Source organism: Trichosurus vulpecula, chromosome 7, assembly GCF_011100635.1.
Source record: "Trichosurus vulpecula isolate mTriVul1 chromosome 7, mTriVul1.pri, whole genome shotgun sequence".
Taxonomy (NCBI): domain Eukaryota; kingdom Metazoa; phylum Chordata; class Mammalia; order Diprotodontia; family Phalangeridae; genus Trichosurus; species Trichosurus vulpecula.
The window spans coordinates 96,538,804-96,550,815 of record NC_050579.1 but is presented as its reverse complement, the minus strand read 5'-3'; the positions used below and the strand labels follow the sequence as shown (position 1 = coordinate 96,550,815).

Below are 12,012 nucleotides of genomic sequence, written 5' to 3'. Positions count from 1 at the left end.
TAGATAACAAATTTGTAGAGGGTCCACTCAGCTTAGTTTTGTGAGTTCCTTTAGCTCCATTCATAGGGTGTGCATAGGAGCAAAGGAGGTAGATGGTGGGAGTAATTCAGGGCTCGTGCTTTGCAGGGAGTGATCAGATAGTACCAGGGGACAAAGAGCATAGTTTAGAGTTGAGTTGGTTCACCAAGAGGTCAAAATAGGGGAAGGTTGAAGAGTATATCCTGTGTAGGGATGATGTCTTGGAAAGAACTGAGGGGTGGAGAGATTAGAGGTATTAGTGAAGAGGAAGAACGGAGTTAGAGTATGTAAGATATAGGGAAAGATGGAATGATACTTAGGCAGATGTCCTTTTAGAGGGAATTGCCTCTAAAACAGAAGCTTTTGGGTAAGAACCAAATCACAGAGAGATTCCATATAGCCAAGCTATGACTGGACTCAGTATATCTCTGTATCCCCCAAAAACTCAGAAAACCCGGCATAGAACTTTTTCTTTATAACTGGGTGAGGTTCATCAAGTTACACTTAGTAAAAGATCCACTTTTGAAGTGCTGGTGCTAGTACAGTAGCTTTTGAAAACTCAGTATCCTTCATGATGATAATGATAATAACTCACATTTATTGTACAGTCAGTTCTACTATAAAGCAGCATGAGTTCCCAAAAATTACTGTGCTATACAAAATCTTAAAATAAAAAACTGTAGGTCTTATGGGGAAAAGGAGGTTAGAAGCACTGCACTCAAAAATTTTGTCAGTGATACATAGGAAAAAAATAGGAACCTAATAAAAATGGTAGTGCATTTCTGTGTGTGTTAAATAGTTAAGAAATACATTCATGGACCCACATATACAAAAATATTTATAGCAGCTCTTTTTATGGTGGCAAAGAATAGGAAATTGAGGGAATGCCCATCAATTGGGGAATGGCTGAACAAGTTGTGATATATGGGTGTAATGGAATACTATTGTGCTATAAGAAATGATGAGCTGGCAGATTTCAGAAAAACCTGGAAAGACTTACATGAACTGATGCAAAGTGAAATGAGCAGAACCAGGAGAACATTGTATACAGTAACAGCAACATTGTATGATAATCAACTGTGATGGACGTAGCGTTTCTCAGCAATATGATGATCCAAGGCAATTCTGGAAGACAGATGATAGAAAATGCTATCCACGTCCAGAGAAAGAACACTATGGAGTCTGAATTCAGATCAAAGCATACTATTTTCACTTTTTTTGTTTTTTCTTTCTCATGGTTTTTCCCTTTTGTTCTGATTCTTCTTTCACAACATGACTAATGTGGAAATTTGTTTAATATGATTGTACATGTATAACCTATATCAGATTGCTTACTGTCTTGGGGAGGGGAAGAAGAGAGAAAAAATTTGGGACTCAAAGTCTTATAAAAATGAATGTTGAAAACTATCTTTGTTCCATTAGATTGTGGTGGTGCCCACCACTTCAGCCTCCTGCTGGAAGTTCCCAGCTCTGGGCTGGGGCATCACAAGAGCTGCAGCTTATGACTTACTGTGAAGGGGTGCATGCTGTTTCTCATAAAATACAGAACAAATAAATGTGAAATTCCCATTATGTTCAGATTGTTCCCTAATACAGTGATCATGAACAAATTCACATTTTCAAAAAAAAGTGTTATAGCAGAACTATCTCCCTAAGGTTTTCAGAATGCTTTCCTTTGCAGTAGGTAACACAAGTGCTGTTACTACCCCATTGACAAATGAGAAAGCTGAGGTAGAGAGGTTAAGAAATTCGCCTAGGGGTTAACTCAGCTAGTAACGTTCATAGGATTTAGATTGAAAGCTGGGAGGGATATTAGAGGCCATTTAGTCTAACTGCCTCATTTTATAGATAAAGAAACTGAGGTCCAGAGGGGTTAAATAATTTGTCCAGGTAATAAATAAATAATAATAAGTACCAGAGCTGGGATTTGAACTCTAGTCTTCTTTGTTGGAGCTAGGATTGAATTCTAATCTCCTAATTGCCTCTCTCCATGACCCTGACCCTGACCCTGACCCTGTGAGTGAATCCCTGTAAACTTTGGTGAGAAGACCAAATCTTTCACAGAGCAAACAAAAAACCAGGCATCATCAGAGATGGGTTTAGAACAGCGTACAGAATTAATGGTTCTGGATACAAACTGAATTGTAACTATTGAAAACATTTCCTTTGTTGTATGTTTTTATTTTGTGTATGCTATTTTTTCTCCTTTTTTTTTCTTGGTTTCCTTCACACTTTGCATTTTCTCTGGATTAAAAGTAGGACTCTCCCCCTTATTCCCAATAGCTCTAGGCTATGAAAACTGTGCTCAGGATCTAATAAGGGAATGAAATTGATCGGAGCAGATTGTCAGGCCCTCAGCCTTGTCACTGGCGCATAATTTAATTTATACCATCAAAGGGAAAAATGTGTATATTTCTATTTTCAGAACAATAACTGGAGCCCACAATGTGAAAGGTAAAATGTAAGTCCTTTATGCTGGGGTGATTTGTTCAGCAGGATCAGGGAGTTATGCTGATTGACTGACTCTTTGCTCTTTCTTCCCCCTCCTTTTTCCTCAGCTAAAGCCATTTCTTCTCAATTCAGGACCACTTTCTACTTATAATCAACAGTTATGGCTGACATGTGTTATTCAGCTGGATCAATCGGATGGTAAGAAGACTGATTGGGGGACAGCTTTTCTTTCTGTAAAGCATCATATTCTAGTCCTACAAAGACTGAAAATGGCCCTCTCATGCGGGAAGACATTATGTGGAGGGAAAAAATCTAATATCACTGTTCATGAAAGAATTTGCTTTTGAGTTTATTGCAGTTGATAGCTATGGGGGATAGGAGTGTATCTTTCTAAAGCCATTTGAGACGCACTCAGTAGCACCACCTTGAGATCACTGGGGCCCTTTACAGTTTATCATGGTGACCGTAACTAGCCAATTAGCAAGACTGATAGGAAATTTGGTGCCCATGGTAGGGCCTGACCTCTTATTGACACGCTCCTTTTTTCCTTCTGTTTCGTTTTCCTTTTTGTAGACACTACAATCCAGACAAGCTTTTATATGACCGTGAAAGTAGATGGTGTGACCCAAGGTGCAAGCAAGACATTTGTACATAACAAAGTTCACAATCGGACAAGGACCCTCAGCTGTGCCGGGGTATGTGCTAAGGATCCTTAATGGGAATTGAACCTGTTCCTTGTATATGAAGTTACATCTCTGCTGACATGTCTTTACCCAAGTGGTCTAGGAAGAGGTCTCTTCTTACTTCTGCTCCATAGAATCCCTCCCAGCTTCTAGCTCCTCAGTAAGGCCTGTCTTGATTTCCTTGAATTGTTAGTACTATCTACCGCTTGAAATTACCTTGTAGTTACTTGCTTACATACGTGTTAGATCCCCCTAGAACAGAAGTTCTTAATCTTCTTTGGCATTCTGCTTCTCAGGATGATATTTTTAAATTTAGCATAAAATAAAATATATAGGATGACCAAGGAAGCCAATAATGTTGAAATCCAGTTATCAAAATGTTTTCTAAAAAAATCAAAGTCATAGACCCCAGGTTAAGAAGCCCTTCTGTAGAAGAATTTTAAATTTCTTAAGGGAATATTTTGTCTTTTATCCCAAGGGTTGAGGACATACTTTCCCACCCTTAAAAGCTTCATATTCTTATCAGTTCTAATCAACAGAAGTTTTGTCCCTTAACCTTGTTTGCCTCAGTTCCTCATCTGTAAAAAGAGCTGGAGAGGGAAATGACAAACCACTCCAGTATCTTTGCCAAGAAAACCTAAAAGAGAGTTGCAAAGAGTCAGACACGACTGAAACAACTTGAACAATAACAGTTCACAACTTGTCCTTTTTTTATTTCTTTCTTTTTGGTCACAGTTGTGTGTATCCTTTACTAAGTACTCCGTCTTTCTTACTGGCTTTAAATCTCTGCCCTGCTGAGCTCTGGGATAGATACAAACCTATAGAAGTATTGGGGCTAAGGCGAAGAGCTTCTATTCTTAATTTTAATACAATTAAAAAACCCAGCCCACTTGGTAAATAAGCCCCAGTTATTCTTATCTAGCTTTTGTGTTTGGTATAGACTAGACAGTCTAATGCAGGTCAAGATGTAGGATATTTAGCTCGGGAAACTCAAGATGTAGCATTCTAAAAAGGGAGAAAAAATCAGCAAACTTGGAACTAACTGAAATTTATAATTGCCAGAATACATTTAGGAGAAAAGGTCAAGCTGGGGCTAATTAATTGCGGTAGTTTGTTGATTGTTTTAACTATTCAGCTTTCAGTCTCTCTGCACCCCACTGCATTAATGTGTTTATGAAATGTAGAGAGGCAGCATGGGATAGACCAGAGGTGGGGCACCTGCGACCTCAAAGCCACATGTGGCATTCTAGGTCCTCAGGTGCGACCTTTTGACTGAGTCCAGATTTTATAGAACAAATCTTTTTATTAAGGGGATTTGTTCTCTGAAGTTTGGATTCAGTCGAAGGGCCACACTTGAGGACCTAGAGGGCCACATGTGGCCTCCAGGCTGTAGGCTCCCCACGCCTGGGTTAGAGAGTGAATTTTGGATTCAAGAAGACCTGAAGGCTGAAGATTCAAGACTAGGTTCTGATGCACATTGGCTCTGTGACCCTGGATAAAACTCTCTTAACCTCTCAGTAGTCTAGGCAGTTCTCTAAGACTTTAAGTTCCAGAATGATAATTGGTTTGTAGAGGTAGAGGGAGTTTCCTCACTGTGAGTTCTTGATGAAATCACAAGTCTATACCAAAAAACTCCCCACCTTTACATTTATGTTAATAGTAGAATCAGGAGAGACTATCTAGTCTAACCCCTTCTTTATACATGAATCCCTTCAGCACCATCTCTGCCAGCTGCTTACCCAGTCTCTGCTTGAAGCAGTCTCCCGATGATTTTCCAAGGTGATCGTTCTTTTATTTTTAATTTTTAGGGGTTGTATTAAGAAGCCATAAATGCTGCCATTTACACTTTTAAAAAAGCCACTACTTTGTCCTTTCTTCCAAAATTTAGACTTAAGGAGATGTGATAGTCATGTAGGATGGAGGGGAGGGGAAGAGAAGGGGGAAAGCATTTAAATAGCACCTACTATGTGCCAGGCACTGTGCTAAAGCACTTACAGACAGTATCTTATTTGAGACTCATAACAACTCTTCGAGGTAGGTGGTGGTGTTATCACCACTTTGCAGTTGAGGAAACCGAGGCAAATCCAGGTGGCTTGACTTGCCCAAGGTCACACAACTAGAAAGTGTCTGAGGCTGGATCTGAACTTAGGTTTTGCTCACTCTAAGCACAGTACTGATCACTCCACTGCCTTGCTACCTGTCTGGAAGCTGGATGGCAGTCACTATGTTTCTTTGCTGTTGCTCCCTCCTGTCTAGTTCTGATCTTCTGCCTTGTCTTTGAAATTTTGCTTTTCATGAATTTCCTTGCCTATAAAGTAGATCTTGGGGATGACAGCTTGAATTAGCCAGGACTTCTTTTATTTACAGAAATGTGCTGAAATCATTGTGGCTCACCTTGGATATTTGAATTACACTCAGTATACTGTCATCGTGGGATTTGAGGACATGAAAGCTCTGAAGATCCCCATCAAAGATGTGAACTTCACAGTAAGTACGCCAGTGTAGCACACATCCCCACCTACCTCCACTCTGCTCTGGGGCCTTTTGTAGAGTTGAACTGTTGACAGTGTCTGAATTGATTGAGTCTGGCCAGCCAAAAGCATCAGGGGGTTAGGGTACTTTCCAGCCTAACTATAAATTCTCAGATCCTGTATAAAACACCAAAGCAGATAGGACTTTTTTAAAATTTAATGCAATTTTTTATTAGTTTATTTAATTTTAGTTTTCAACATTCACTTCCACAAGTTTTAAATTTTCTCCCCTTCCCTCCTGCCTCCCCTGATATAGGCTCTACATATATATTCCAAATAGGGCTTTCAGGAGGCAACACTGGCAATGGAAGCTTTGGTTCCTGGACTTGAAGTTTAGTGTAGGAAGGGTAGGATTATAAATTTAGGAGGAAGGAAACAGATTTTTTTAAGCACTTACTATGTGCCAAGCACTGTACTAAGTGCTGGGCATATGAATACAAACAAAAAGACAAGACCACACCCCAAAGGGAGCTGAAAAGGGGAAGTATGAAGGTGGGGGGAGGGGGTGTCAAGGGCCTGGGGTGTAAATGAAGGTATCCAGTGTGTCCTGCATGAGAGAGAGCCTGGTTATAAAGTCTGAAAGCCAGGAATGGACCCAGGAGGCAGTGAGTGACAGCTTGGATTCCTCCACAAAATGGAGGCACTCACAAGTGGGAGAAGGGGGTGGGCCTTACAGAATGACCTTCCAAGGTGAAAGGGCTCCTGAGGTAGTTGGATGCTCTGGGTAAGTAGACTCCAGGTTCTGTGGGAAGTTCCAGAATGAAACAGTGGCAGAGGCTTGGTTATAGGGTTCTGAAGCCAGGAATAATGTATTGTGTTTTTTTTTTCTAGATATTCCTTTGAGATCTTTTTGCTTCCCTTTAAACTATGGTGTTTCCCTGTTGAAATCTCTGAGTGAAGAAATTAGGAATTTGATCTGCAAGTAGGTCTGAGCTCATGTTGGCAGCAGCTTTAGAGGGAAGCATAATTGACTCCCCTGGTGGCCTCTGTGGCTTTCCTGTTCAGGGCAGAATCTCTGAAGGTTAGATGAAAGCATTTGAAGAGCTGTGCATAGCAATTAACCTAGTTATTCCTTGAGGTGTTTCCACTCAGCCTGCTTGGGAATTCCTTTACTCCAAAAGGATACAATTAGACCAAAAAGATTTTGTGTTGGGGGTTGTGGTGATGCAGAATGGCTCAAAATAGGAGGTAAAATGCTGGTTTCAAAAGGGATCTTCAGGCATCATGAAATGAGCTGGTTCTCTTCCTGAAAGAGGAAAGTGAAGCCTTTCCTATAGTTTTTGAATGGCAAAGGGACTTTGAAGCTGGAGCTAGCAAATTGACTGACACTGCTCAGGGTCCATGGGAAAATAATCATTATTTCCAAAATGATCTTTGAAGTTCAAAAGCTTTTACTTTTGCAAATCTACTTGTACAACAGAAAGGACTATTTCTAAGTTCTGTTCCCGACTCTAATATTAATGAATTACATGATTCTAGGCAAACTATTTAACCTCTTTGAGCATCTCTTTGTTTCTAATGTCATCTGACTTCAGGCAGCTAAGTGAGAACCTAATTTGTATTCCATGGGGTTGTGATGATGTATTCTGGTGCCCAAGTGAGCCCAGATAACTAGATGTTCTTACCCTATTGTCTTGCATCCTCCCCAGGGTCGGACACAAATGAACACTCAGCTGAGGGGCTGTGCTTGTATACCCAAAGGAACCAGTTCAGATGTCTAGTTATCTGCCATTACAGATGAAGCTGCTTATTGGTGGAAAGTTAGATGGAGGAAAACATTCTTGAAATTCAGGGTAAAGGGAAAAGATGACAAACCCAGGAATTTGTGGTATTTCTTAAAATGTGTAATGAGTGCAGTTCTTCAGGAGAAGTACCAACAACACTGCTCCCTGACTTTTTTCTCCGTCCTTCCTTCTCCTTCCCCCTTCACAGTTCCTTTCCTTTTTCTTTCCAGATCTCTCCATTAAGTGAGCAGTTGGAGAGAAAGTAGCTTCAGCACTACTACTCCTAAAAGTCGAGTATGTAAAAGCAGGATGTGTTACTCTTGGATGGTTGGTGGCCAGCTCCTGAGAGAGGAAACTTCTGACTTTACCCCTTTTTATTTATATAGGAGGCTTTGATTCTCCTTTCTTAAATGTACCAAATATGATGCTAAGCACCTTTACAGAAAATCCATGGTAGTTAACGGTCGCACTTCTCTTATTTACTAATTATTGGTGACATCCTCACAGGTATAATGACTGTAGTAAGATAGCTACTGCCCCGGGTTTGTATAGCTCAGATGCATCTGGTATTATTAGCTCATTACAACTGTATGGATGGTAGTGACATCTGTGGTTAGGGGAGACATTTGGTGATTACTAGAGTCAGTTTGTACCAGGGCTGGAGTGCTGGCCTCACAGTGAGGAAGGCATGGGGATTAATTCACTTCTGTCACACAGGCTGTGACGCAGCAGGTCACTTAACCTTTTAATGCCCCAGCCTATTCTATAAACAGATTGTAAGTTGCGGGTTAAATGACACTTTGTATATTAACATATATTCACTGAGAGTTCCCTGTATCAGTGAATTCTAGGTCCCATGACCACCACCACCACTACCACCACCACCCCCCCAAAAAAAGAAAAAAAAGAAATTTGGTGATCAAACCGAGGATTAGCTGCAGCCCTGCTTTTTGTACTGGTGCCAAATCATCATGCAGTAATATCCCATTTCTATAAAACATCCATATAGCATAAGTGAAACCACACAGCTGTTAAGAGAGCCAGTATTTTCACTTTGAGCAAAGTCTCTGTTCGAATTAATCTCTCCACTGTAGCAAAGTGCCTCTGTTTTCTCCGTAAGTTTTTGTGATACTGCTACTAAATAGGGGCAGCTGCTTCAGGAAGTTCTGTTCTGCTGTGCCAAGTGGCAGCGTGCAGAGGCTTTTGGCCAGTGCTTATTGGTTAATGAAAGAAATTATCTGTCATCTTTAAAGGGCAGGCAGAGTTCATTTTCTGGTGAAATGCTTAATGTACAAATGCTCTTAGTATATGGAAATTTAAATAATGCCACATCCACATGAGAGTTGACTTGCCAAAATCAGGGTAGTGCAGTGAAAAGAATGCTGAATGTGGAGTAAGAGGACCTGAGTTTTACTCTCAGCACTGCTACTTAAAACTCTGCAATCTTAGACAAATTGCTTAAACTTTCTGGACCTCACTTTCCTAATCTGTAAAACAAAGGAGTTGAACTAGTTCACCTATAAAAGCCTTTCATGTTCTAGATCTATCATCCTATGAAATAGCATTTTTTGAATCATTTTCAGCTACATCAATTAAGATTATTCTCTTTTTTTTTTCCTTTACAGTGGAGGACTTACAATCCATCCTTTTCGCAAGTGGAAATTTGGTTCCGATTTGTCTTTGTGGTGTTTACATTCATGGTCACTGTAAGTGCTCTTCATCTGTCAATCTGTATTTAAAAATTCTTCCAATGAGTATAGAACTAGTTTAATTAGTGATTTAAAAAAAGAGCTATTTAGAAAACAACTTCTAACAACTTAGAACGTGTAACTGAATTCTTTAGGATCTTCTACGAAGTGATATTTTGTAATATGTTAGTAGATACTTAATATGTCTGGTAGCAAACTGCAGTTCCTTAAGGAAAAGAGTACCCTCAAGTAGTAATACGGTATCTGTTAGTAAGGATTATGGTTTAATATGGCCATAGTTACTGGAGAGGCAGTGTGGTGTAGTAGACAGAGAACTGGCCAGAAAGATCTTGGATCAAGCCCCGCGTTGGACATGTGTTGTCTGTGTGACTCCAGGCAATTAATTTAACCTCTCTTTAAGACTATAAATGGCAGAGAAGGGACTGACCTGCATTGATTGAGGGGATTTCCTTTCTGTAACAGTGAAATCACAGGTCTAATCCCCATCTTCTACCTTTATCCCCTGTAGGAAGGGTTCTTAATTTGTTCTCTGTGCACTTGTTTTTTAAATATTTATACATATATATACATATATATATATATATGGAGAGGGGGAGAGAGAGAGAGAGAATGAGAATGTTTCAGTATAATTAGTTTCCTTTGTAATCGATTCTATGTATTTTATTTTATTCTGAGAAAGGGTTCATAGGCTTCACCAAATTGCCAAAGGTCCATGACACAAAAAGAGGTTAAGAATTCCACCCTCTAATTATTTTATAACTAGATTTATGCTAGATGGGGGGAGGGTATTATTCTTATCATATTAAGTAATGCATACTCTCACCTGCCACAAAGGAAACATGGTATACTTAAAATGAGCTTTCTTCAACTCTGGATCCACCACATCTTGGCTTTCTATTTGGCAAACTTGGCAAGAGCTTCCAAACTAGAAACCTCCTCTTTGCCTTGCCATGGCAAATGAGGCATTGAGTAGAGGTTTTAGAAAGCATGCGTTGCAGAGTTCTTTGCCAAATTTGTTTTCTAAGTTAGAAAACACATAGGAACATTTATAGGAAAACTATCTGAACTTGGAAATAACAGGTGAACATAATGACATAATGACCTATTCTTTGAAGAAGTAAATACACAACAAATGGAAAGGGATATATTCCTTCTGGCAGAATGATATTCCCTGACACAGTGCCAAGGGGTGTGATTGAGGACTTTGTCTTTACTGGCTTTTTCCCCTGATATATGATGGGCAGTAGGGATCATTCCCTAGATACATCCAGTAGTAGTGTATGTGCCTACTCCAGGTGCCACTAAAGGGAACCTTGCTGCTTGGTAGACTTGGGAGATTCATAAATTTCTTGAAGGGAGGGGCAACATGGTAGCCTGGAAAGAATACCAAATTAGGAATCTGAGGCCCTGGGCTCCAGATCCATTTCAGTGCACTGCCCAGGTGTTATCCATGATGGGGTCTTAGAGAGAGGCAGAGGCAGTGTGGTAGAATGGCTAGAGAACTGGACTGGGAGTCAGGAAGACCTGTGTTCAAATCCTGTCTGTGATAACTCACTAGTTGTGTGATTCTGGGCTAGTCACTTAAACTCTCTTAACCTCAGTTTCCTTAAAATGAGGAGGTTGCATTCAGTGGCCTCTAGGATCCCTTTCACCTTGAAATCTATGGTTCTGTGATTCTGTGAACTCTAAAGTTCCTTCTCATTCTAACTCCATGATCATAGGCTATAGACTTAGGAGTTGGAAAGGACCCAAAGGTGCTGTGTGAGTATGTGATTGGATTCTGCCATGTTAGATTCCCCCTCATCATAGACCTCATTTGGTGGCAGCTGTTTGGGAGTTGAGGATATGTGCAAGAAGGACTGAGCTTCCGGTGAACTCCTCTCTTCTAGTGAATGCAGCAATGCCCCAGTGCCTCTGTACTTGTGACTAAGCTCTAAATCAAGCCTCATTCGGCCACATTCATAGAGGCTCAGTGTCCATCCCCCAGTGTCCCAGTCAGACCATATGGAGTATGGGTAGATGGGTGGTGGTACGTTTTGGGGAGGACATTGACAACCCAGAACATCATCATGACTAGGCTCATATTACACTTTAAGGTGAGGCAGGTAGTACAGGTATTATTAACTTCACTTTATAGATGAAGAAACTGAGGGTCTGAGAAAATATGGGACTTTCCATGATCACACAACTGGTAAAGTATATGAGGCCAGCTTCAAAGCCAGGCGTCCTGAGCCCACTACTCCTTGCTATCCAGATAAGGCTGATCAGGATGATGAAAGGACTGAAATCATGCCACACACGCAGGTACTTGAAAGGCAGGTAGAATGAGCTAGAAATTGTATCATAGGAAATAAGAATCCATTGGGAATTTGATTGTTTTGTTTCCTTTTATTGTTTTGGTGAAATTGGTGCCTAATGGAAATCGTTAGAGACCACTTCAAAAAGCAGAACAAAACACAAACCATTGTTCTCATTCCATTAAAGATATCATCTCTATGCTATATTTCATAGATTAGACTTTTGAACATTTTTTTTTAAACTGTGGATTTCCTTACCTCTCATATGGGAGAGTGAGCTAGATTTCTGAAGTTCCCTCTAGTTCTAGCATTGTATATATGGAGTTGCAGTTTTGGGACTGTCACTCCCTAGCTGCGGACATCATGCTGCTTTTAATGAAGCCCAAGGCCAATAAATGCATTAGCTTTAGTGTTTTTTTTTAATGTAAGTCGTGTTGGTTCTACAGTTTGGCTAACTATAATAAAAACGTCTAAGAATGTAAGAATCTCTTCTTAACCAAAAGCTACTCTTTAAAAATGATATAACCATATTGTTATGTATTAACTTAAAGTTGCATTTTAAACACTTAGGTGGAAAGAAAATGACTTTATATAGTATT

The 12,012-nt window shown here is 40.1% G+C and overlaps 1 protein-coding gene across 4 annotated transcripts in view; it reads left to right on the top strand.

Moving 5' to 3' along the window:
* The window catches only part of TMEM181 (transmembrane protein 181), a 102,922-nt gene that overhangs the window by 68,120 nt on the left and 22,790 nt on the right, over window positions 1–12,012 (top strand). For all 4 annotated transcript variants that reach the window (XM_036766570.1, XM_036766568.1, XM_036766567.1 and 1 more), the window contains 4 exons: window positions 2,577–2,667; window positions 3,043–3,164; window positions 5,520–5,639; window positions 9,033–9,113. In XM_036766570.1, coding sequence (XP_036622465.1) covers window positions 2,577–2,667; window positions 3,043–3,164; window positions 5,520–5,639; window positions 9,033–9,113 — 414 coding nt within the window. The remainder of the gene's footprint in view (window positions 1–2,576; window positions 2,668–3,042; window positions 3,165–5,519; window positions 5,640–9,032; window positions 9,114–12,012) is intronic.